At 43.3% G+C, this 27,767-nt stretch overlaps 3 protein-coding genes across 3 annotated transcripts in view; all 3 read left to right on the top strand.

The window, feature by feature from the left end:
* The window catches only part of PTP4A2 (protein tyrosine phosphatase 4A2), a 326,374-nt gene that overhangs the window by 88,933 nt on the left and 209,674 nt on the right, over positions 1-27,767 (top strand). The window lies entirely within an intron of this gene.
* Positions 680-13,702, top strand: IQCC (IQ motif containing C; the record flags this gene model as incomplete). The annotated part of the gene is made up of 5 exons (XM_082248084.1): positions 680-712; positions 790-933; positions 5,163-5,685; positions 9,351-9,448; positions 13,491-13,702. 5 exons carry the CDS (start codon positions 680-682, stop codon positions 13,527-13,529), a joined length of 837 nt encoding a protein of 278 aa, XP_082104210.1. The 3' UTR covers positions 13,530-13,702.
* DCDC2B (doublecortin domain containing 2B) overlaps positions 21,291-27,767 on the top strand; it is a 45,485-nt gene continuing 39,008 nt past the window's right edge. The window contains exon 1 of the mRNA XM_082245155.1: positions 21,291-21,727. Coding sequence (XP_082101281.1) covers positions 21,447-21,727 — 281 coding nt within the window. The 5' untranslated portion in view covers positions 21,291-21,446. The remainder of the gene's footprint in view (positions 21,728-27,767) is intronic.

Genomic DNA, 27,767 nt, shown 5'->3' with positions numbered 1-27,767 from the left:
ATATAATAAAATATTTACAAAAATGTGAGGGGTGTGCTCACTTTGGTGAGATACTGTAATATATATTTATATATATATATTTTTTAGCAGAGACCCTAGAGACTAACATGGCGGTCGTTGCAATATTTTATGTCACACTGTATATGCGCAGCAGTCTATATATATATGTAATGTTTGGAAGTTCTAAGTAATTTTGTAGCACAAAAAGTACATTTTTGTAGGAGCGCAGTGTCCGAATAGGCTTGGGAAGGTGGTTGCGTTAAGGACAATAAACCGGCCCTTTGTTTGGAAAGTTGGGAGACCCCTGGTCTTTGAGGTTAGAGTACAGTCAAAACAGCATCCCACTGCATGTGGTGTGAATGGGCTCAGAACATCCCTGTCACCCTGCAACACAGACAGTGCATTATTTATTTATTTTATGCACCATTGTCAGCCATCTCCCATCACCTTCTACATCTACAATAAGCCTTACCTCACAAGGCTGACGCTGACCCCCCCTTCCCCGGTCACCCTATAATGCTGCCACCACATCCCTTCTGCTCTGCTTTCTGCACCCTGGCCTGCTGGTGACAGTGATACCCTTCTTCCCGGGCTTCACTTTATTCTATGTAGCTTCCGCCCACTTCTCCGGTGCTCCGCTGACGTCACTTCCTGCCCCTGTAGCGGTTACAGTTGACTGATGGAGGAGGAAGCTGCAGCCGTAGTGTTACAGGTGAGGGGTGCAGTATACAATGATAGGGGTCGGTGGGCGGTCAGGATGATATATACAGTGTGTGCTCTGTGTTTTAGGCTCACACCCGCGGTGTGCTGCTCCGCCGTAGACTCCGGAGAGTGTTGCAGGACTATGAGGCTGTAGTAAGAGACATAGAAGGAGAGGACATTGCTGTACAGTGGGGGGCACGGCTCCTATCCCCGCCACTCTTCAACACTGTGGTGAGTCTGCTGAGCATTCGCTGCATTTAAGTCTTTGTAAACTTAATAAAAAAAATCATTTTCTGCCTCTTTGTTTGTTTGTTTTTTTTTAACCACTTGCCTACCGGCACATTCATCCCCTTCCTGCCCAGGGCAATTTCCACCTTTCAGCGCTGTCACACTTTGGGTCCTTTTACACGGGCGGTCCGTATGTCCGTTTATCATCCCATCCATTTGCGGATGGAAAAACAGACATGATGCATGTCAATGGGATTGTGGATGAACATTCGCTGACATCCGATTTGCATCCTTTCCTATTCTGTTTTTTGGAACGGAAGAGAACCCTACTTCTCTTACGTTTAAAAAAACGGAACGGACGCAAATAGGGATGTCAGTGGTGTCATCCGCAATCCCATTGACATGCATTATCTCTGTTTATCATCCGCAAATGGATGGGATGATAAACTGACATACAGACCGGATGACACAAGTGTCATCTGTGTCCGTAAAAAAAAAAAAAAAAGTGCCGGAGCGGATCAAAAAACGGTCCGCCCCGTGTGAAAGGACCCTAAGAATGACAATTGCGCAGTCATGCAACACTAGTCCTATGCAATTTTTATCATCCTTTTTTTTAAATACAAATAGAGCTTTCTTTTGGTGGTATTTAACCGGTTGCCAACCGCCGCACGACTATATACTGCGGCGGTCAGCCCCGGCCAGGCAGAGTGACGTAGGGGTACGTCACTCGCCTGTCACTGACTTGTGATCCAATTGCGGGCGGGGGCGCGCCCGCCCCGGCTCGTTCACTGACAAGTCAGTGCGTGTGACCGGCGGACCCGATCGTCCGCCGGTCACTCACGATCGCTCCGGTGAAGGGAGAAAGGCGGACGGCTTATGTAAACAAGCCGCCTGTCATTCTCCCTGGTGTAAAAATGAAGATCAGACGGTTCTACTATGTAGGACCGTTGATCTCTGTTTTTACACCAATAGCCATGTCCCTTTACAGTTAGAAACACGCCCCTAGGACACACTTAACCCCTCCCTCTCCAATACAGTTAACCCCTTCCCTGCCAGTGTCATTTTTGCAGTAACAGTGCATATGTATAGCACTGATTACTGCAGTAATGTCACTGGTAACCCCAAAAATGTCAGTCAAGGGTCCGATCTGTCCGCCGCAATGTCGCAGTACCGCAAAAAAAATCGCAGATCGCTGCCATTACGCGTTAAAAAAAATGACAAATCTTTCCCTTTGTTAGTAAACGCGATAACTTTTGCGCAAACCAATCAAAATACGCTTTTTGCAATTTTTTTTACCAAACATATGTAGCATAAAACAAATTGGCCGAAAATGTTAAAAAATTTTGATTTTTACATTTTTTTGGGGGGGAATTTCATATAAAAAAATGTGAAAAATATTGTTATTTTTGCAAAATTGACGCTCTTTTTTTTTGTTTATAGCGCGTGATCAAAAAATCGCACGGGTGATCAAATACCACCAAAAGAAAGCTCTGTTTGTGGGAAAAAAAGGACGTCAAATTCGTTTAGGTACAGCATCGCACGACCGCGCAATTGTTCGTTAAAGTCACGCAGTAAAAAATCGCAAAAAACCCCCTGGTCTTTTAGCAGCCAAATCCTCCGGGGCTTAAGTGGTTAATCGCCTCTGTATTTTTTTTTGCTAAACAAACTAAAAAAGACCAACGTCTTTTTGTAAAAAAAAAAAAAAAAAAGTTTTTCTTAGCTTCTGTTATAACATTTTCTAAATAAGTAATTTTTCTCCTTCACTCATGTGCTAGGCAGCCCTGATGGGCACTGACAGACGTTACTGATGAAAAATGATAAGGTGATTATACCCGCACTATTGTTTTTTTTTGATCAGTGTCCTATCAATTATGGTGTACTCACAACCATGTGTAAATAATTAACACATGATAGAACCATGTGAAAGTGCAATAAAAATTGAAGCTGCTGCTAATGTGAAAGGTTAAAAACTTCATACAATGACAAAAGTTCTTAAACTTAGCGCTGCTTCCTTAAAACAATAACATAGGCTAGTCCTACATAAAGTGCCAGTGCATTTAATAAAGTGCCACTGCAATCAATAATCCATAAAGTGAAGGTGTGATCAAGCAAGTAAACGCCCATCAATGATAGGTGACAGCGCTAGTCATATAGGATTCAGGTGACACTCCGTGCTCCCCTCCTGAGTCCCCACTCACCAGCAGAGCATGATCAGCACGTCACTGAAGGAAGTTATGAAATGCCAGCAGGTACGAATGTGTTTCATTACTTTGGAAACTCTGATGCTCGGCGGTAAAAACTTCCCTCTATGATGTGCTGCCTTGCTTTGTACATGCCAACCTGCAGGTCTGCAAAACGCACATAAATAAAGAATGATCATGTGACCTGCACATCTGAAGCTCGAAAAAGAAATACAGGCAGCTTGCTTATATTTTTTTTATACATAAGCAAGCTTTAAAGCGGAACTTCACTCTCCCAATGAAAATTGATTATTTTTAATCCTTATGCTGCTAGCATTAGTAAATAGCTATATCAAATTTACTTTACTTGTTTTAAACTTTATTTTAATTTTTTTACACAATTCTTCGGTTACTTCCTGGTTTCTTGCCTAGGCAATTGATGTCATACACCTTGGGAGTCTTGAGGAGAAGGGATTTTCTATGCTAAGGGCAGATGGATTCCAGGAAGTAATTGCTACATGAATCATCTGCCCTTACTCAAGATGGCTCCACTCTGAAATGCTAGTGGGTGTTTTCAAAGTGATTTCTTAGCAAAATTAAGCATGGGGACATTGATGGATGGGAGAGTTTGCTCTGAATATTAGAAATGAATTAAATAGTGTTTTTGGTGCTCTGATGCAGTAAAGCTCCGCTTTAGGCTGGGTTCACACTACGGCATAGAGTGTCTCACAGCAGTCAGGTGTTCACCATTTCAGGTCTGAATTTTTGGCTAAGATTGGACCTGAAACAGATCAGAAGACACACAGAACTCCTGTGCAATTTGCTACGGAGCCGCTTAGGAGATCTATGAACCGGCTCCATAGAGAGTCGGTCACAATCTCCTGACATGCAAATTGAATGCAGTGAAACACCAGATTCCTACCTTTTGTTATTCTGAAGAAATTATTGGCTGTGCCTCTGTGCTGAGTGGGTCAAATGGGAGTGGTTTCTTAATTATCTATCACCTGTGGCAGCTGCAGAGCTCTGAGGAAAGCTGCTGGGCCTGCATCCCTTTAGACGTGTTCCTGTTGAAAATATTTCACCAAAAATTACATTTGTGTTGCAGGGGATGCCTGAAATCTGACTTGTATCTTAGTGCAGACTTCTGGGAAAATTGGTGAGCCAATCACACAAGCAGGAAATGATGTTTCTGGGGTGTGGTCAGTATACATTCTGTGTACAGAACACCTCTAGGTAGCCATATTACATTGCATATTCAGAAGATGACAACCGCTACAGATTGAAAAGGAAAACTAAATTTTAAGATTCAATTACAATATGATTTGTGTCACAATTGTATACGATATATTGTTTTTTTCTTTATTTGCTATTTTTCCCCCAAAAAAGTGGAGTTACCCTTTAACAACTTACCTGATTCCTGTATCAGTCTAACACTGTGCACATATACTGCAGCTCTTTTATCCTCTCCCTGGTCTCACAAGCTTTGCTGATAGTATCAGTAGCAATTGGCTCCTGCTGCGATCAGTTAAAACCAATGAAGAGGGAGCAGGGGCGGGGCCAAGCTACACTATGTATGTCTATGAATGCACACAGCCCAACCCATGTGCACTCGTACAAGTGCCCCCCCCCATAGCAAGTGGCTAGCTATGGGGGCACTCGCAGAAGAGGAGGAGCATAGAGTGACTGCGGGGGAACCCAGAAGAGGATGTTTGAGCTGCTCTGTGCAAAACCATTGCACAGAGCAGGTAAGTATAAACCTGATTTATTTTTATTTTCTGAAAATAAAAAATGGCTTTACAACCTCTTTAAGCTTACATGGGAATCTTGCCCAAATCTTAGTGAATGGGGTGCAATTTCTCTTTGCAAGGAATACCCAACCATGTGCAAGAAAAATAAAAAAAATGCATTTTTGCCTGCACATGATTGGATGATGGAGCTTCACCTCATTCCCTAAGCTCTGGGGAAAATTCCTTTGCAGTAGCTTCCCTTGCAGAGTGAACAAGCCTGTTTGTGTTTTAGTAAATCAACCCCAAATTGTCTCTCCCCTTCTAGGTTCAGCACAGAGATACAGCTGGACTCAGAGCTTGTAAAGGGAATGGTCATGGTGGAGGCAGACATACCAGAAACACAAACTCCATCCTATCGTCTAGTGACAGAAAGGAAGCTGGACAAGACTCAGGACATGAACCGTGTAACCTAGAAAGAGAGTACAACCATTACCAACCATCAGACACTGGAGAAGTGCCAGCAGAGTGCCAACTGTCAGAAAGTGAGCACCTGCCAGGAAAAGAGAGTTGGCTTCAGGATGTCCCCACAAGACAGCACCAAGTGTCAGAGACTACTGGCAGCAAGATTGAGAACCCTCTGCCAGAGACCCAGGCTTTACAGACTGAGAGCCCAGACAGGGAATATATCCTTCCAGGGACAAGCGTTTCAGAAGAGAAAAACCCTTTGCCAGTAACACAAGGACAGCATTTCCTCCATTCCAACATAACAAGTAACACAGATCAAAGATATGAGAGTTTAGAATGGACAAGAAGCAGCTCTGTGTGGAGTGACAAATCCATGGATGCAGGTGAGGAAAAAATCGGTGAACTATGGGAAACTTTGTGTATGAGGAAGAAACAATTCTCTCTGGGTGACTTATGTACATTGCAGGGATTTAACCATCTGTCACAGCTTCCTATCTTTTCTGTTCTGAGGAAATAGCTTGTTTTACTATGTTCTTTCCTTCCTAAATACTGGATCTTAGGGTCAGCCCCAGTTATAACTACCTGAGGCAATCTCTGTTTCCTGATGAGGAAAGCTGTGGTCTTGGCATCCCTTTAATGGAAAAGCATTAGGGAGTATGAAATTCCTATTACAGGGGATGCCCTAAATATTGCTTCTAAACATTTTACTTTTACATCTTAGTGCACACTTCTGAGAAAATCAGTGAGCCAATCACAAAGCAGGAAACATTTCTGGGGGCCTTCTGTACACCAATGGTGTACAGAAAGCCTCCAGGTTGCCATATTGCATTTCATTTTTTGATAGTTTTAAATAACTACATTGGCTGCAGACTGAAATGGAAAGGTAATTAAAAAAAAAAAAAAACCTTCTATTTCAACATGCCAATTTAATTGGATGTATTCATTTTTTTGAACAGAAATTGATTAAAACTGCTTTCACACTGCTCCGTCAAAGCATATGGGTTTTTGCCAAGTTTTCTGTGTCTTTTGTGGTTCCCTGACATTAGCACACACCTGTGTATAAAAAAAAGAAAATAATGTACCAAAAACGCAACCGCATGTGCGTTTTCGAAAGTGTCTTTGCCAGTTTATTTATGCAATTTAATGGGAAGGTGCGCTTTTGGTGTTTTCCTTTTTTTCTGCCCTAAAAATGCATCATGCAGCACTTTTAAAAATGCAGCTGAATCGCAGGTGTGAAGAATTCCATAGGATTAATTAGTGAAGCATTTTCTTCTGCTTTTTATACGGCAAAACCGTAAGAAAAACTGATCATTGTGAAAGGACCCTAAAGGATAAGTTCACTTTTTGGAACATGTTACCTCTCTCTCTCCCGCCCCCAAATCCTCCCTTCAGTGTGACAGCACAGCCATGTGGGGCTCTGCTCACATGGTCCCATCATTCATTCACAGTTCCCTGTAAATGAATGAACTACAATAAGTACCGTCGGCCACAGACAAGCGGCAGACAGCTTGTAGTCCTGAATGAACTGTGAGGGCACTGATGATTGTCCTTTTAGTTTATTCAAAAGCCCTGCAGCTTTCAAACAGACAGCTTGTATGGAGGTACAGGCTGAAAGCTGTAGGGCTTGTCTTCAGAAGCCTGTAATTGCACCTGTGATCCACTGATCATAAGTTCAATGCTTTCCAGGCTCCTGCAGGAATAAAAAGGAAATGCATGTTTTTTCTGCAAAATTTGTGCATTTATTATTTTTTATAAAAAGGTGACCGTATCCTTTTTGCAGTTAAAAAAAATGTGCTTTTTTTTTTTTTTTTTTTTGGAGCATGTAAAGCATTCCACCAGCAATCAGCAGATGGCTGGTGCCATGCAGGTCTCAAGCAGATCTGCCAGTGTATCTACTTTCCCATACAGGCAAGCAGATACACTGACCGGAAGAATCAATGAACTACCACAGTGCTCCACAGCGCCATGGTAGTTTGTTGAGAACTACAAGCCGACAGCCGCAAAGGATGTCCGGGCTTGTAGTTCATTCACGCACAGAGCTGTGTGACTGAATGACAGGCCGTGTGGGCGAAGCCCCACATGGTTGAGCTGATTTAACAGCTGTACGGGGAACTTCTCCCCGTATTGCTGTCACAGGGAGGGGGAGGATCCGACAGCTGCTGCAGCAGCACTGGGAACATGTTACATGTTCCCAGAGGTGAACTTATCCTTTTAAGCTCTGGGTGCCATGATTTTAATATTCTAATACTGTTTTTTTTTTATTTAGCTCTTTACTTCTGTAGTATGGAAAGTCTGCCTTGTTTGTTTTAATCAGCTTGACAATTTTGGCTTTTAGTTGTTTGCTTTTACAGCTGTACTTCTGATCCAAGCTTACACTAGCGCTGGTGTGGTGTCTGCACCTTTGCACTTGCCCGTTTACTAAACACAGACTGTGATGAAGCTGCTGCCATGATGACGTATCCTGGGCTGCAGTGTCATTGCAGGCTTTGTTTTGTGAATGAATAAGCATACATGAGGCAAAGATTTAAAAAAAAAAAAAACAGGATAGGTGTTAATATTAGCCATTTCACAGATTTTGTCAGGTAGCAGTGGTACACCATAAGCTGTATGAGCAGATACAATTTAAAGCCACATTTTTATGCTGCTTAAGGTAAGCAAAAAAAAAAAAAACTTGCTATACTGAAAATGTAAAGGGCTAAAAATACATCTAAAGATATTAAAATCAGGGCCTGGAACTCGGCTTTAAGGCCTGGTTCACCCCTATGCAGGTTGCAGTCAATGCATATTCCAGGTTCATTTTGCATTTTCCAATACATTTTTGATCCATTGAAGTCTTTGAAACCAAAAACACAACCTGCTGGTCCCTGGCCCTTTCCATAAAATGCACAGATGTGAACGTGACCCATAAGAAACCATGTTAAATGGACTGTAGTGTGTTTCTGCAAAACTGAAAATGCACTAAAAAATGCATAGATGTGAACAAGGCCTAGGAATATTGCAGAAATGCTGATACCTGCATCTTCCGAGATCTGTGGCACATTTTCATAAAGCTGGCCGCACATATTACAGTTTGGTTGAACAATATAATTTGCTAAGTTTGGGTTGATTGTACAATATTCTATTTTTGTACCAATCTGAATGTCAGGATGGGGGGGCCAGCTAAACCCACTGGGCATGGTATTTGATTTAGTCAAATAACTGGAAATCGGACATTGTATGTGGAGCAAAAATGAAACCTCATGAGTCAAAAATGCATGCGATCTTAAAAGATGAGCCTTTTCCCATTCATCAGTAAAATTTTTTATCTTCGACGTGTTCAGTTTTCAATCACTGAAACGCTTATACTGTACATCTATTGTGAATTTTAGGGACCTTTCATCTCTACAGTGCTAGTTATATCGGCTGAAAGCTGAGTTACATTTTCATGACCTAGGGTGTTTTGTGCCTTCCTGACCTGAATTTCATTCTGCAGTTATTAAATGAAGCCTGCCCTGAAAGAAATATATAGGTTGCCAATGTTAAGCCCTTTTATGAAAATGATGTTTGCCTGGCTATGTTTGGTTTCATGCTTTTAGGAGGCCTTAGCTCTAAACAACACTGCAGCAGGTGAAGTCAGTCATTTAATGTATAAAAGCCATTGGATTAGCATGGTGGTATACAGGCAACTGCCATTTTCATAAGCAGTTCTGTGATGGCAGTCTATATTTTTGCCTTAGAAGAGGCTTTAATACCCTCCTTCCTTTCTCTCCTCTTCCTAGATTGAGTACACTATAGAATACTTTATAACAATGTTTTATACATTTTTGTATATCAACAGAAATGTGTGTGTATCATAAAAAAATATCTATTTATTTAATTTGTCAATCACAAATATATATATTTTCTTATCATGTTACTTTTTACACCCATAAATAATGTGTAATATGGTGTCATGTTGCTTTTTGATCTGTATTTGAATATTCTTGAGTTTTCTTTTAGTTTCTGCATCGTACAGTGTTTTACATTGATTGTTGTTTCTCTATAAATGACTGATGTTTCTGTAATTTAGACCTCTCTTTGAAGAATCCGAATGAGCTGCAAATGCTTAGAAGTCACTTGGCTATGGAGATACTGTGGGTACAGCAAGCAATAGCCAGTAGAAAAAATGTAAGTCCTGTTTGCCAACATATTGCCTTTTGTCTATGATATGCTTGTTTTAAATGATTAAAGGAGAAATACAGCCAAAGCTCGTTTGGCTGTACTGCTTCTGCAAATAACAGGAGTGCAGTTTTTTCTGCAATAGTGTGTCCAGTTTTTAGCCAACAGTGAGCTAAAGCCCACTGTCGGTTGATGTCACATAGCCGGTCCAGGCTGGGGAAAGATCGTGACCATATGGTTGGGATCCACCCAAGAGCCTGAACTGGGACCTGGGTCAGCTTCTCAGCAAACCGCTGAGTGCCGTAGACTGCCAGTTATAGCTCTTTGCTCAGTGTGGATCAGGAGAACTGAGCGATCAGTGGTTTTTGATTGCTAAGTTCTCAGCCTTAGAAATGGCAGGTGACTGATGCAGCATCGCATCAATGCTTCATCTTCTTAGGTAGGTATGATTTGCAAAAAAATAAAAATAAATCCCATACTTCTTTTAAAGCTGAACACCAAGCAATCAGTTAAATACACAAATAAAATACTTATAGAGAGCTATTTTACCTGCCTAAGGATTTACATTTCATTCTACCCAGGCTTGAGCTTTACACAGCTCTGCTACACAGAATAGCACTGTCTAGAAAGACAGAAGACCTACATTTCTGCTGTTAAGATGTCTTGTGTCTCCCCCCCCAGCCTGTGACTGACTGGTGAAAGAAGAAGCAACAAGCTGATGATCTGTCATTTGTCTGTCTTCTATCAGTATGCTGCTCCTAAACACATGAGCACTGCAACCTAACTGATTGGCTTGTTTTCTGGGTCCCCCTGTAATATAGTTTTATTACCTGGTGATTCAGTCAATAAGTCTGTTATTTTTCAGTTTCCTTTAAAGATGATCCAAAACTTCCTGTCCTTTACAGCCAATGGAGCTGTCACATTAGCCTCTGTTTGATCTGCAGTTGCTATGGTTTGATTAAGCAGTTCAAATTATTTTAGTCTTGTAAAAGTGGCAATATTGTTAGATGGTTGAGTCAATGCAGAACCAAAGTCTTCCATTAATAGACTGTAAACAGGCAGGCTTTTATCACAGAAAAGACATGAAGTGTCTACTCTGCAAAACAAGAAATCCCTACCTGCCTGCTTGCAGTCTTGTACAACATGTAGAATGAACTAAATGTGTGCCATCCATGACTGACTCCAGCACATGGGCAGGAGTTGCGTCACCTCGAGCCAGCCAATTGAGATGCTAGAAGACTGACACTCGGGATAAGATGCCTGCATTGGTGAGGGACCCAGGTCATTGGAGAGGATGTTTTATGGCATTAGTTCTGCTTTATCAATAACAGGGGTGCTTACAATCGTCAGGTAATATTTATGTGAAACCTTTATTCCCCTATGGGAAAAAACTGTTGCTGTAACTGCTCAATATGTGTTAGCTTGAGTTGGGCTTTACATTGTTAGTCACTAATGTAAAGGCCATCTAAATCTACTAGTCCATCTAACTACAATACTTGTCTATCTACAATGCTGCTGACCAAGGGTGGCTACCTCTCTCCTCCATGCAGTGGAGGAGTGGATGTAGCCATTCTAAGACAGGAGGTATGTTACTGGCTGATCACAGGTGAAAATAAAAGAATACAAACCTGGAAAAAAAAAGTTAAATGCCACCACATCCAATGATTATTAGCTACAATAAATTATTTTTTTTGTTTTTGGGTTTAGCTACGCTTTAAGCCTCTATTTATTTAGACCTACAGTTGCCATTGTACTGCACGTATGACGGACAATGACACCAGCCATTTGAGGGCTTGAAAGATCGGTTAGAGTTGACAAAAGCACGCTGATAACTGTGACAATTTTTACCAGAGGCAAGAGCTCTTTCAGACAAGCATCCTAAAAGTTCACAAAATAAAATGCAGGACTTTAATGGCAGAAGCTGTCTGGAAGATCCTATGTTTAATTTTTCTATACACATTTAAATTCTGTGTAATGTTTACATGTGTACAAGAGTACAGTGTTAATGCTGTCTATTGGCAATAGGCAAAGCGGGCTATACATTGTTGATAGTGACATGTTGGCCCTGAGCAGAGGTCAGTAGGCTACTTGAATGCTGTATGGTGTAGGCTTGTAAACGTGGACCTAAGCATACAGGAATAAAAGAGACCAAATCGCTCTCCTCAGAGGCAGAACTAGTCCTTTTTTTTAACACTGATAAATGCAGAGAAACCCTATGCTGCCAGGCACAGCTGGCAGAATAAGCCCATATATTTACATACTGCTGCGTATAGATGTGTACAACATCCTGTTCCTTTAAAGCTGGATATACAGCATAGTGCTGTGCGGCTTCTTTTGTCCCTCTCCATGCTGTAAAATACCTGGTTGATCCTGCTTGTTCCTGTGTCCCCCCTAAGTGTGCTGACCATGGTAATCATGGCTGCTGATCCATGCTACCATGGTCAGTTTACGTGCCTCCATCAGCCCGCAGTCTCTCCCTCTCCCCCCCCCCCCCCGCCTGTCAGCTTGGGAGCCTGTGTGTAAGCCACCTCCTCCCCACCTCTCCCATCCCGCCCGCAATGGCTGTTAAATCATCAATCCCAAATACTGGAATCCCCTTTGTTACAGAAAGATATACTGTGCTGTATCTGTGTTTTAAAAAAGACACTGCAAAATAACCTATTTCAGAGCGCCGCTGTGCACTCACATGACCTCCTGCCACTCTCCTGCCCTTCTCCCGCCTGACGTCAATGGCAAATTTCAGCCCCTCTCACTGTAGTTCTCACATTGTGGAAGAAGAGTGGTAATCAAAGATACTGCACAGTATATCTTTCTGTAACAGAGGGGATTCCAGGATTTGTGAATAGTGACTTTACAACCACTTTAATGTCCAATTCTTTGTAGATTTAAAACAATAAATATCGGTTATATTAAGTTCTAAGGCCCCTTTGACACAATCTGACCGATCAGGTCAGTTTTTCAGGCGGACCTGATCAGGCCACCCATTCTCCTTTATGGAGAGGCGGATGTCAGTGGAGATGTGTCCGCTGACACCTGTCTGTCATCTGCTCCGACAAGATCCGCTTAAAACAGACGGATGGCGATACGTTTGCCATCCGTCCAGCAAGTTGGATCGGATGAAAACATGCATGCTGTCCATTTCATCCGATCTCCCCATAGAGGAGAGCGGGACTCTGACAGGTCTGTCTCTGCACAGTGAGCAGGGACGGACCTGTCGTCCAATGGAGCAATCCCCTCTGAGTGGATCTGCCCTGTGTGAAAAAAATTTAAGTTTACAATCACTTTTAAGGTTGCTAAAAAATGAAGTAAAAATCACTTTACCCTGCAAAGAAGTTAGTTAGTAAACTACTGCAAACCAAAATCTGGTTATGTCACCAACGTTTTGACTACCCCAGCACTTATAGAGGGGAAATAGGGGAAAAAACCGATGGGAGTCAAATTAAAATGTGTATTTCATAGAAAGCAGAAATAACTAAAAATAACCAATATACATTTTTATCTACTTTCTTGCAATGGCAGGACAGTTAATTCATAAATATTTCCTTAACAATGTAAATAAAAAAAAAATATTTCTTTATAACTGTCTCTGAGGTTTTTTCTGCTTCAAATTTTAAAGGAAACATTATGTTGGCCTTTCCTTCTAAAAATTTTAATTGCCTTAGGCTACATTCACACCTGAGCGTAGCGTTCTCGCGTGTTTTTTTACCGCGATTTTTACCGCGATTTACAGGCGTTTTTTGTATAGGCGTTTTTAGATTGAATAGAAACCAATGGAAAACGCCTGTAATCTGCCCAAAAAGAAGCTCATGTACTTTTTTGAGCGTTGGGCGTTTTGCTTACAGCGTCAAAACGCTCAGATGTGAACAGGGGCCATTGAAATTAATAGGATTTGTCTTGTTGGGCGTTTTGAGAGCTGATCCTAGAGCAGAAAAACTCCCCAAAAACGCCCCAAAACGCCTAGATGTGAACAGAGCCTTATTGACGTGATAATCCAGTGGTTTCAATACTTTGAGCAATGTTGTTTATGTCTAACCTATGTTTTGTTTTACAGTATCTAATGGTAAGGCAGAGGCTGGGAATCCAGAGCTGATCCGGAAATACATCGCACCTTGAAAGCAAGACATGACTCTGCATTGTCCCTATCAGTTCTTATATTCTCTGTCTTACAACTTGGACTGCAAAGAAATTATATTGGGCTATGCATCAGAAATTTGTATTGTATATCTGCTCATGTTTTAATCTGCAAGAGATCAATTTACAACTGACACTTTACAGGGCCGTGGTAGTTAATTGAAAACTACAAGCTAACCGCCACAAAGGCTGCCGGACCTTGTAGTCTTCCATTCACAGGACACTGTGAATGAGTGATGCGGCCACTTTATTCTTTAAATTGTGAAAGCTAGCGGGGGGATAGTTGTCAAATCGGGGTGGTGCGGGGGCCGGTCTGTTTGTTACATGTTACATCCCTGAATACGAGTGTAACACGTTATGGAAGGTGAACTTATCCTTTACCTGCACAAGCCATAAACATCCATTATAGATACTCTGGACTGTAACAATCCATTTTACAATAGAAATACATTTCTATATAGATTCTGAAATACCACAAATGGGCCACTTTTGTTGAGAAAAAAACAACCCTACTGGGTGATGTGCATTGCAAGGATTTTAACAAACTTTTTTTAATAAAGTGCTATTGGTTTTTACATTCACATTAATCCAGGCGCCCTCTTTCTGCTGTTTTTTTTGTCCATATTTTGTTTATTCAGATATTTTTTTATTAAATGTTTCATGCTAACATATAAAAACAATCACACAACACTGTTTACAGCTTCTATCGAGAACTACATTTTTGTCTTGTAATTTGTGTATATAGTGAAACAATCATCTGTTACATTATGAGATGCAGTACATTCAGTATTGAAGTCTCGACTAAAATTACAGACTAACATACTGTCAAAAAACAAAAATACGAAAACCAAAGAACATAGATGCCTTTTTGTATCTTTCATTAGTAATAACACGTTATATGTCACAAGTCATATACCTCATCTAGTAGTTATGAGCACCTTCCACACATCCACGCCCAAGTCATAAGCGTTCTTAGGGGGATGTCTGTGTTATTGATAGGCATATTCAAGACACACCCGTCAGCAGGTCAATTAATAGGACAGCAGTCCTATGTAAAATAAGCCAGGTTAGGGGCCAGTCCAGGGGTAGATAACTACATATCCCATATCTTTTCAAACCGTGCTGGGCACTTTCTGTCCTCAAAGTTTCTCTCTTGACAGGGTAATGTTAATTTGAGCCTTCCATTTCCAAGTAGGGGATGTGGTGATAACCATTTTTGTGCGACTAACTTCCTTGCTTGAAAGAGGACTCTAACATTCAGTATATACGTATTGTCAGGCAAAGCAGATTGGTCTAAGATACTTAATAAACAAATACTTGGGTCTGTTGTCAAAATTACCTGAAACATAGTGTTTATAGTGGCTAGTGCTTCTTGCCAATAGTGGTGTAACTTAGGGCATTACCACATCATATGGATGAGATTAGCAGGACCTCCTCTGCATTTATAGCACAGTGGGTATCTCTACCTCGTCAGGCATAATGTTTTTCCGTAGTGTGGTATGTTGTATAAAAGATGAACAATTGTGTGAACCTGTGGGTAGGATACAAAGACACAACATTGAACGCCGACAGAGCCATTTCCCAGTGGTCATCCGAAAGGTGACCCAGGTCTTCAGACAATTGCTCACAAGGCGGTACATAAACTTTTTCCTGAAATTTAACATGTAATATAGTAAACAATTGAGAGATTAGCCCTTTTTTAGAGTCGGCACTTGACAATAAATTAGCAACACTAGATTTTCGGAGTCTCATAGTATGAGTATGCGACTGAAACTGGAGAGCGTCTCAACTGCAGGAATTGGGAAAACTCGCTGGTGCGGAATTGCAGATTTAGTACATATTTGTTCAAACGATTTAAGGGTATTATTATCATACAGTTCTGCAACGTATTTGATCCCTCTATTGTACCAAAGCATGAAGCCTTCTAGTTTATATAGCGCCCTATATTTGGTATTCTTCCATAAGGGCGTACATTATAAGTACCCAACAATTTTTGTTACACATTTCATTGCTTGCCATAATTTATCTATCAGGACACGTGGTTAATACAGAGCATAAGCTGAATCTTCCAGATTCCAACTGGGCCATAAGGGGGTATTTAGTAAATAGGGTAGGTAGCACTTCCTAAATTGGATCTAGGTGATTTTCCCGGTCCTATCCCAGTAGATGCTGTAATTGGGAGGCCAGGAAATAGAACTTAACGTGAGTGATGGCCATCCCTTCGGCATCTTTACTTAGCATTAAAATAGTTTAATTCCGGGATGTTTCTTTTTCCAAAGTAGGCTACAAAAAATGGAATCTATTTTCCTATACCATATAGAGCATGAGTTTTCAACCTTTTGGCCTCTCTGGGCCACATTGAGTGTAGAGAAATTTTCTCGGGCCGCATATAAAATATATACTATAGTTAAGGTATGTAATAAAATGCCGCCACGACCCCCACACTAATTTAACACAACTAGAGGATGATCAAATTAAATGGAATCAGTATACAGAGGTTTACTTCTTCTGAGAGACAATAATGGAACACTCTAACCACCATGACCACTTCAGTGATTTGAAGTGGTCATGGTGGTAGGAGTCAGAAACACTGCACATGCTCGCCTCCCCTCAGCCTCTGCCTACCGTTAGTTGGAAGCTGCTGTGGCCGTGCCCCCAACCCAACTTCCTTCCTGAAAAATTTTTCAGGGGGCAGTGGGCCGCATTCCCTGCGGTTCTGGGCCGCAGGTTGGACGTGCCTGATATAGAGGTTAGCCAGATGGGGGAATCATACTAAATAAAGCAGCTGGGGAGCCCAGATAATTTTTTTTTTTTATCAGATTTGCTCTCCCCACCACTGATAACAATAAGCTACACCAGCTATTACTTTTGTCCCTGAATTTATCCAAGAGGGACTTTAAATGAACATAATCCTGCACATTGCAAGAGACCCACGCTCCTAGGTATTTGAATTTGGTAACTACATGAATCTGTGGGGCTTCTCTTGGTAGTGGGACCTGTAGGGAGTCAACCGGCAATAGTGCTGATTTATCCCAGTTGATGCAAAAACCGGAGAACGCCCCTAATTGTTGTATTAATTCCATTAGTCTCGCCAAGGATCGATTCGTGGAGTATGTTCTCATAGCAACTCCAAAATTACTTCACAATGAAATTACATCAAAAACTGAATTAAGGCTATGTAGATAATCTGCAAATGCAAAGCCATCGTGTAGTACTCTTTGGAAACTGTGCAAAGTGTTGACAGCTGTTCATTCAAGTTGGCCTTACACATGGGGCTAAATGAGAGAATTCCCCATCCAGTGTGTGATTGAATGAATATGCAGTGCATGGCTGTCAAAATACCCAAACAGTGCCTTCATTTGATAGGATGCAACTCCTATTTTACTGAGAATTTTCACCCGGCTCCTTTTACAGGGCCACCCACTGAACAGATTTTGGCCCATTCATCAGGAATGCCCTGAGAAACGTCTGGTAGTGTGAACACGGCCTTGTGCTGTGTGTGTATGTACTGTATGTCCTTCCCCTTTCTCTCCTCCCTGAATGTGTATGAAGAGGCGGAGCTCCTGCTGGAACAGCGGTCGGAGGAGGAAGCCGAGTCTAGGAGAGAGACTGACAGAAAGCGCAGCATACTTGCAGGAGTGAGCGAGGAGGATCCAGTTCCTTTGCCATCAGAGTTTCCCCTATACCTGCTGGATGGGTGATTTATCGTGAGGAAAAGGGACGAACGTTACTGCCTGAGAGACCATCAGGGATGTAAGCCTAAATCTGCAGCTGCAGCCGATTCGAAGAGGGAGACTTGTGTACATGCTTGTGTGCCTGTCCTATGAGAATATGTTCTGGTGAGTGGCCACCAGTGATGGAAGTAACTGTGTTAAAGTAAACAGCGTTACTTAATGCAGTTACTTTTGAGGGTAATGAGTAATCTATCAGATTACTCGTTCTCTCCCTGTAACGGCGCTGCCGTTACTTTCGGCTGCGTTACTGCAATTACATCTACTGCCACCAGATGGCAGTAGATGTAATTGTAATTCCCCCTCTCCTCTATGACCGCTGTCTGCGGTACAGGAAGTAGAAGAGGAGGAGACTCAGCCAAGGAGACACTCGGCAGATGATGATGGCTGCAGAGGAGCGGAGATGACGGCTGTGGAGGAGGAGATGACGGCTGTGGAGGCGGAGATGATGGGGAGATGCAATGCTCTGGCAGAACCTGCCTGGCTACATATCCATGGAGGGTTCTGCAAACTATGGAGATGACTACAGCGGGCAGAGGCAGATCGTTTTTCATGCTATGGAGCTGTGGTGTGGAGTACAGGGAGATGCACTGCTCTGGGGGGGGGGGGGGGGGCTAGTGGCTACATATCCATGCAGGTTCCTGCAAACGTCAGGAGTTGGGGCTGCAGATGAGTGTGCATTGGGCCTGTTTAGTAGTGGGATGGGAGTTAGTTGCTGGATGGTGGATGGCAACCCCCAACTCCTGACGTTTGCAGGACCCTGCATGGATATGTAGCCACTAGCCCCCCCCAGAGCAGTGCATCTCCCTGTACTCCACACCGCAGCTCCATAGCATGAAAAACGATCTGCCTCGGCCCGCTGTAGTCATCTCCATAGTTTGCAGAACCCTCCATGGATATGTAGCCAGGCAGGTTCTGCCAGAGCATTGCATCTCCCCGTCATCTCCGCCTCCGCAGCCATCTTCTCCGCTCCTCTGCAGCCATCATCTCATAATGGGTTAATCATATCAAGGTATATCGGGCTCGAGAGGCAGAGAGCACAGCGCGCCAGCCCCAGGAGGAGGGCGGAGCCAGACGGACCCGGACAGTGTGCCAGTGCCTGCCAGGCCACACCACCTCCAGCAGCCAGCCCAGCACAGCAGGTACCAAAAAAAAAACCTCACAGTCAGTCAGGACTCAGACCCACACCGCCACCACCAGTGTGCCACACCGCCACCACCACCAGTGTGCCACACCGCCACCACCAGTGTGCCACACCGCCACCACCACCAGTGTGCCACACCGCCACCACCACCAGTGTTTCACTCCGCCTCCACCAGTGTTTCACACTGCCACCACCAGTGTGCCACACCGCCACCACCACCATCAGTGTGCCACACCGCCACCACCACCATCAGTGTGCCACACCACCACCAGTGTGCCACACTGCCACCGCTTGTGTGCCACACCACCAACAGCCAGCCACTCCAGGCAGCAGGTACCAAAAAACAAAGCAAAATACAGTTACTCACAGTCAGGAGGACTCAGGACTCAGACCCCCAGAGTGTGCCACACCGCCACCACTATTAAAGATCTCATAGAACGTAATTGCATTATAGAATAGTAAAAAAAGTCGTAGTTACTTTTCTGAGTAACTAATTACTTTTTCAATGTGGTAACTGAGTCAGTAACTCAATTACTTTTTGGGAGAAGTAATTTGTAACTGTAACTAATTACTTTTTTAAAGTAAGATGACCAACACTGGTTGCCACCCCCCTCTATATATCAGCTATCTGGTGACCCCGGTACACAGTGGTGATCCCTACTTGGTGGAGTGGACTGTTGCAAGATCTTTGACCCTTTATATTAAGAGAAGGACGTTTATATGTGAAATCATCCATATTTATATATGAACGTTCAACGGACTTTTCTTTTGCTTGTCATTAATTAATGATATGTGAGCTATCTGCGCTACTTATACTAATTTCATGGTTCCATTTGGGATTATTGATTTGAGTATACTTTTAACATATTTCTCTTTCAAGTAGCCGCGATAGGTCTTTAATAAGACGCATCTGTGTGATTTTACTTGTGCGCAGGGGATATATTGTATTGCTGTTTGGTGATATTTATATATATTTTTTTAATAAAATAATGGTACTGATTTACAGAGCAACAGGACCATGAAAAAGATCATATTGCATACTTTTAGAATATGTTTAGCCTGAAATGTGAGCCATGCTGACACAGTCACTTTATCCAGGGGTCTGAACACAAAGTTTCTAAACAAGGGACCAGTTTAATGTCGTTCAGACTTTAGTGGGGCTAAACTGTGGCCAGTGGGAGCAAATAATGCCTTTAGACTTGGTGGTCAGTAGGAGAAAAAAAAAAACACACACAGTATCCCTGTATTTAGGAGGAGGAATAGTTCCCCATCTTTGATATCAGTGGGAGGAATAGTGCCCCATCATCTGTGTCAGTCGGAGGTATAGTGCCCCATCATTGGTATTAGCGGAAGGAATAATGCCCCATCATTGGTGTCAGTGGGAGGTATAGTGCCCCATCATCTGTGTCAGTCGAAATTATAGTGCCCCATCATTGGTATTAGTGGAAGGAATAATGCCCCATCATTGGTGTCAGTGGGAGGTATAGTGCCCCATCGTTAGTATTACCGTAGTGGGAAGAATAATTCCTCCATCATTATTGTCAGTGGAGGAATAATGCCCTATCACTGGTGTCAGTGGGAGGAATATTGCCATATCCTTGACATCAGTGGGAGGAAAAGTTGCCCTATCTTTGGTGTCAGTGGAAGATATAGTATCTCATCTTTGGTGTTAATAGGAGGGATAGTGGGGCAGATATACTAAAACTGGTGCAGCTGTGCATGGTAGCCAATCAGTTTCTTACTTCCGCTTGTTAAATTAAGCTTTCACAATACAAGCTGGAAGTTGATTGGTTTATGTGCAGAGCTACAGCAGATGTTGCATGTTCCAGTTTTAGTAAATCCTCCCAGTGTCTCATTTTGGTGTAAGTTAGGGAAATAGTGCCCCATCTTTGGTGTTACTTGGAGGAATAGTGCCCCATCATTGATGTCAGTGGAAGAAATAGTGTCTCAACTTTGGTGTCAATTGGAGCAATTGTGTCTCATCTTTGGTGTCATTTGGAGGAATAGTGTCCCATTATTGGTGTCAGTGGGAGGAATTGTGTCTCGTTGGAGGAATAGTGCCCCATCACTGGTGTCAGTGGGAGGAATATTACCCCATTGTTGGTGTCAGAGGAAGGAATAGTGTCTCAAGGGCCGGTAAAGACAAACAAAACGCCCACGGGCCACAGTTTGGAGACCACTGCCCTAAACTTTAATTTAATATTGAGTTTCAAATCATTGGTCAGAAGAACAGTGGCCAGGACGTGGTAAATCAAAGCAGCTTATCAGAAATAACCTTCCTAAACTGTGGAAAATTTGGGTTGGGATAGGTTTAGTTATACATGATCCAATATTTGCAGTCAATGCAAGTAATCTCAGCATTGCTTGTAAAGATCAGCTTGTGCAGAGGTTCATTTCTGTGCAGTTACAAGTGTCAGAAACTCCCATTATCACACACAATCATTTTTCACCTGTTGCATGTAATCTTTTCCTTTTCATAGTAGCAGATAGAATAACCTTTCACAAATATGCATGCTGAAAGGGAAAATTAGCCTAATCAGGTAGTGACAAAAGAAAAAGTCCAAGCAGTAATGCAAAGTAACACGGGAAGATCTCCCACCAACCCTAGATCACGTGTATGATCACACTATCTGCACATCATTGCACTTTCCAAAATAATTAGATAAGGACTCAAGTGTCAGCTGTTTGTAGGTACATATGTAGAATTAGAAAAATGATCTACAGTTCTTGTTTAGGAGGTGTGTCTCCTGTAACTCGGCGATCTCCTCCTTTCTCCTATACACAGTGGTAACTAATTGTCACCTGGCAACAAGAAAGAGTCACAGCAACCGAATGATAGACAGGTAGGACACAGAGCTGTGCGAGAAGTGTGTATTGTGTACAGGATTAGAACTGTCGTATATAGTGTGCTAACTGATCTATAGTAAGTGCATTTTTAAAGCGATCGGTTGCTTTTTGCCGTGTTTTGTTTTCAGTTTTATTATCACGCCACCACTCAAGGATGAGCTCCCCTTCGGGGGTAAATGTGCTCCCACATGGAAAAAATGTCTTGGTGTACCGAAATGGGGATCCTTTCCACAATGGTCGCCGGATGGTGGTCAACGAAAGGCAATTTGTGACTTTTGAGACCTTCTTAAATGAGGTGACTAGAAGTATCCAAGCCCCAACTGCGGTGCGAAACATCTATACACCACGCAATGGGCACCGTGTGACACAACTCAGTGATCTCATGAATCGGGGACAATATGTGGCTGCAGGAACTGAAAAATTCCGAAAGCTTGAGTGAGTATATATTTTACTTGCATAACTTTTTTATTTACATCTCTACCCTACCTATAGGTGTGTGTATGTGTGTGTATATATACATACCTGCTATCTTCAAAATCAAACATTAGCCTCTCACTCTCATTCCTTTGTATCGCATTCCAGAACAAAGCCTGTGTGTTTGCTGAATATTGTGCATTGATATGCCAGGCTTATCAAACATTTAAAGAGGCTGGAGAGTTATAACTTAGATATGATTTCCATGTACTATTACAATGCTGAACTATTTACATGAGTTTTTCAGGGATAATTTTATATATGATTTGGTCTTGTTTAGTTGCATGGGCTCAATTTATTACTCCTTAAACTTTAAGAGGTGCACTTAACAGATTGTATCCCTGCCCTGTACAATACAGTATTAAAGCGGGATGAAACCCAAAGTCAAAAATGTAATATATAGCAGCTTACCAGTCATTAGATGCGGTGGCTTTATCAGTTTTCTTTTCTATGGCTTTTTCCCTCTGTTTTTCCCTAGTGATCTGGCCAGTAACAACCCTCCTATATTGTTTGGACACCACTCTGGATGAATGAGCACAGGGGGCACAGCAGAAACTGCATTATCAGTCTGGGGTGAGGGTATTGATAAATGTATTAGCAGATTTAAAATAACACTAAAGCCCCATACACACGTACCGATCGTCGGCCGACAGATCGGCCGTCTTTTGTCCAGGGCTGTCGGTGTCTGTTGAAAAGTGCAAAAGACTGCACAAGAATTTTGTCTGCCGACTACAGCCGACTGCAGAAGTGATGTCATGTAATGGTTAACTTTCCCTGTGTTTTTTCTTTTCTGAGCACGCCCAGTCTTGCAAATCTGCTGTCTGTCGGCCGAATTCTGTACTGACTGGCGAACAATCGGCCGCTCTGGTGTCGGCATACAAAAATTTTAATGCTTGCATGACAGATTCTTTTCGGCCGAATGTGCGCTGTCGGCTGGCGGAGGCATCATACTAACAAGCCTACAATCGGCAGATCGGTCGTCGGCCGAAGCTCTTCGGCCGACGATCGGTACGTGTGTACGGGCCTTAACAGCCAAGCCAAACTCCAGGTCACAGACAACAGTTTTTTTACAGCTTAAAAATGCCCATCCATGTAATTCTATGGTCTCATGCACACACAGGCTTTTAGGAGCTGTAATTGGCATAGGCATTTTTAAGCTGTAAAAAAAAAAAACAGGGCCAGTGCATTCTGGAGCAGCAGTGTTAAGCTGTAAAAACGCCTGACACTGCTAAAGACTGCTTTCAGCGTTAAGCCGCGTCAGACATTTTTAAGCCGTAGTAGTTGGATTTGAGGTTGGAAAATAGATGAGGGCAGAGAAAGGCTGCTTAATGCTAACACTGCTAAAAGTCGCTAAAACGTGCAATAACACCAATACAAAACACTTCTAAAAGCACGTTTTTACAGCTGCTTTTTCCTAGAGTCAGAACTGGCTTTGCAGCTAGTTTTTTCAAATGCTGTGTGTGCAGGAGGCCTAAAAGCTGATAATTTTAAGCACCCTTGCCAGTGTTAAATGGTTTCTCTCATTCATGTAAACTGATACATTCTACTGGAGAGCTTGTGCTTTTCAAAAATAACCGACTTGCTGGCTGGATCACCAGATGAAATAGAAGAAAGAAAGCCTAAAAAAGAAAACCAATACAGCCCTCACATCTAAGAAATGGTAAACTGCAATGTAATAAATGTTTGCTTTTAGGTTTAATACCGCTTTAACTTTCAGTAAATGTTAGGTTTGCACTAACCATGGCTATATTTATAGTGACAATACAAGCACGAAGATTATACCATGAGTTAGGACATTTCTAAAGCATGTATAGCCAAACAATTTTTTTTGTGTCAGTGACAGCAATAATAAAACCCAGCATTGGTGTCAAATACTATATAAATAACCCCCAGCATTGGTGTCAATGGCAGCAATAAGAAAACCCCAGCATTGGTATCAATTACTGTATTAATAACTCCCAGCATTGGTGTCAGTGACCATATAAATGACCCCGAGCATTGGTGTCAGTGGTAGCAATTAAAACCTCCAGCATTGGTGTCAATGACTGTAATAATAACCCGCAGCATTGGTGTCAGCAGCAACAACAATAACCCCCAGCATGGTGCCAATTACGGTATCAATAACCCCCAGCATTGGTGTCAGTGACCATATAAATAACCCCCAGCATTGGTGTCAGTGGCAGCAATAAAAACCCCCAGCATTGGTGTCAATGACTGTAATAATAACCCCCAGCATTGGTGTCAGCAGCAACAACAATAACCCCCAGCATTGGTGCCAGTGGCAGCAATAACCTTCCCCAGCATTTGTGTCAGTGGCAGCAAAAATAATCTCCAGCATATTGGTGTCAGTGATCACAACAATACCCCAAACATTGTTGTCAATGACACCAATAAAACCTCCCTGCATTTGTGTCAGTGACCGCAATAATAACCCCCAGTACTGATGTTAAGTGTCTGAAATTAAAACCCCCAGGATTGTTGTCAGTGACCACAATAATAACCCCCCAGCACTGGTGGCAGTCCTGTTAACTCCCCAGCCACACACACTGGGCTTGTACTCAATAGCAGGGCTATTTATTGACAGTGGTTTTCATCCCCTCACCCCACCCCATTTGTGGTCAGTGCAGTGGCACGGAAAAATAACATCCCAGCATTGGTGGCCAGTGCAGTGGCAGTGAAATGTAAACCCTTTACCTGATCACAGACTTCTGTGCCTCACTTAGTCTCTCCCCAAAAAGGCTGGGAGTATACTATTGGTGGAAAACACTGTGCCCGATAGTAATTTCTATTTCAGTCCCACTGCCACTCTGCAAAATTCAGAGGTGCCCAACAGGTGATGGCCCAGTTTAGGACCCAGGGGCTGCACAAAGAGAGCTGGCAGGCTGAGTATTGGGCACCACTGGCATAAGAGGAAAATATGACTCGCTTTCTATGGATTTTCTCTCACTTCCTGTTGCACCTTTGGCACAGGAGGTAGTGGAAAATCTCCCCTATGGTACATACCGTGCATAATATAAACTGACAGGGATTGTAACCCTGATCCACTGTACCTAAAACTAAAAAATGTTTTAGCTATACATACATAAGAATTAAATGCAGGGATTGCTATTAGTTTAGAAAAAAAAAACAATTATTGTAACATCATTTTACAGGTGCAAAAATTAAGCTATTACATTCTTTTTAATATTATCTTAGATTTTTTTTTTTTTTAATTGGCGAGTATGTAGATCACATAAAAATATATATTTTTTTTCAAATTCTTTATTTAAACAATGAAAAGATACAAAGTGCATCGAAAAACAGAGTCAAAAGAGTCAGCAAACATGAATTCTATAAAGTGCATAGTCTCAATGACATAGTAGTGAAGGAATCTTTATACATGTATACATAACATTCAAAATACAGGTCACCGAGATTGGAGTCCACAGTGTAAAAAGCATATCAAATGACGACTATGATCAACGTGATGCATAGGTTCGGTGTGTCATGTAAGCGGATACACTTAGAATCGAGACCAAATGGACCAGACATTAAAAGAAGAGTGAGAGAAGGGAAGGAAGATACAACTCGGGAGCATAGGGAAAGGGGGGTGTCAGGTAAAGAAGGGAGGAAGGGTGTGGGGTGTTGACAACAAAGGGATGAGTGCATGTGCGTCCCGCATGGGTAACCCTGTCCGCATTCAGGCCCTGGGCCACGGAAGGGACGGAAAGGCCCGTCCTTCGTCAGAAAGAATAAACGTATTCCAGCAAGCCCATCTGTTAGAGTATTGTTCTCTTCTACCCTGTGCAGTGAGCACCAGGTCCTCCAAGTCGTTGATCCATTTCACTTTCTGCAGCCAAAGGGCAATCGTAGGGGGCGACTCGCTTTTCCAGCAAAGGCTAATGCACAATTTAGCTGCATCCGTAAGATGCCTCAGTACCGAGCGTTTGTAGCGTTTCGGAGCCATGCCCGAGCAGTGGAGCAAGAAAAACGCCGGGTCCTCCGGGACGTCTCGTTCAGTCATCAATTGAGTAACGCGGCGTACTTTGGTCCAAAAATCTTTAAGTTTAGGGCAGTTCCAGAAGATGTGGGACAAGGTAACCCCCATCCTGTTGACACCGCCAGCATCGATCAGACGTCTCCGTAAAAACGTCCGGTTAAGTTCCCCCTCCCACTTGAGGATGCCTGGGAGGACAAAGTCCCCAGGCGGTTGTGAGATAAGGACATATAACTGAGAAAGGGCATGGGGCATATGGCCCCCGGTCAAGGGGCAACAGGTCCGGCGCATACAGTGAGGGGGGGGCCCAGGTCACGCAAAAAGTGGAGGAGTTGCAAGGCCTGCCACCTGGATAGGCGATATGTTCCGCTAGGCGAAGTGAGTTGGGAAAGAGTCGGCCACCCCGTGCCTGTGGAAAAATGGGACACCTGGAAGGTGCCCTCCAGCAGCTCGCCGAATCTGTCCCTCACACAGCCCGGGGGGAATCTCGGGTTCCCAAGAATCGGGAAGAGCGGACTGTAACCGTCCGAGAGACTTCTCCCAGAAACGGCCGAGGAGCACACCTGAATCGTCGGTCCTACCGTAGGATGACGCCTAATTTGCGACATGGAAGTCGCGGGGTATCAGGGGGGCTCTCGACAGGTGCACCGAATGGGGAGGAGGCCTCCAAAGTGACCCATAGTTTCAGATCCGCGTGTCGCACCCAATCTATCCAGCGCGTGAGCATGGCCGCTTGATAGTATCGCCTAGGATCTGGCAAGGCAACCCCACCATGTCGTTTGGGTAGTACAAGTATGCGTCGGGCCAACCGCGGTCGCCTCCCCGCCCAGACGAAGTTGGTGAAAGACCGATTCGACCCTCCTAAAGAATGTCCCCGGGATAGAGACCGGGAGCATTTGAAACAGGTATAAAAGCTTGGGGAGTATAGACATCTTCAGGATGTTGCAACGGCCGAACCAGGAGTGGAGCCCAACGGACCACTTCGCGAGTAGTGTGCGGATCGTAGCGAGGAGAGGGGGGAAGTGCAGGTGAAACAGCTCTGCAGGATTAGGTGAGAGTAGGGTGCCCAGGTATTTAAGTCCCGCCGTCGCCCATCGAAACAGGAAAATATGAGTCAAGAGGTCCTTTAGGGCCCGCGGTAAGGCCACCTCCATGATTTCCGATTTAGAAAAATTGATTTTCAGGTTGGAGATAGAGCCAAAGAGCTCAAATTCTTTCAGAAGACACGGTAAGGAGATTAGGGGTTTGCGTACGCTGAGACCTTATATGTGGCCGTCCCCACCGGAATTCCCGAGATATTTGTGTTCGATCTGACCTTGGCCAGGAAGGGTTCCAAAGAAAGCGCAAAGAGCAGTGGCGACAAAGGACATCCCTGGCGATTACCATTGAGGATACGTATCGGATCCGAAAGGACCCCCTTCGCCTTCACTCTAGCACCGGGATTAGTGTAGACACTCTGGATCCATGCCATCATCTGATTATCCAGACCGAAGTGACGGAGGGTTTCGAACATGTAGGGCCAGCTGACCCTATCAAAAGCTTTTTCCGCGTCGGTGCTCAAGAAAATGGTAGGTATGTTAGAGCGGCGGGCCTGATGAATCAGATTGATGACCTTGATCGTGTTGTCCCTAGCCTCACGGGTGGGGACAAACCCCACTTGGTCCAGATGTACCAAAGCAGGAAGATGCGACTGAAGGCGAAGGGCCAGAAGCTTGGTGAAAAAATTAAGATCTGCGTTGAGCAACGAGATCGGGGGGTAACTATCACAAGCCGAGGGGTCCTTCCCCTCCTTGGGTATCACGGAGATGTGGGCATGCAATGTTTCGGCACGGAAGGATGAGGAGGTGCCAACTGCGTTAAAGAATTGCAGCAAGGGGGGAGCCAGCACCTCATGGAGCGTTTGGTAGTATGACACTGAAAAGCCATCAGGACCGGGCGCCTTTCCCCTCTTCGTAGATGAGATAACTGTAGAAAGTTCCTCCAACGTAAAGGGGGAGTCCAACTCCTCCCGGTCTGGGGATGAGA

The sequence above is a fragment of the Pelophylax lessonae genome (genome assembly GCF_965119305.1).
Source record: "Pelophylax lessonae genome assembly, chromosome: 2".
Classification (NCBI taxonomy): domain Eukaryota; kingdom Metazoa; phylum Chordata; class Amphibia; order Anura; family Ranidae; genus Pelophylax; species Pelophylax lessonae.
This window is presented reverse-complemented; position numbering and strand designations above follow the sequence as displayed.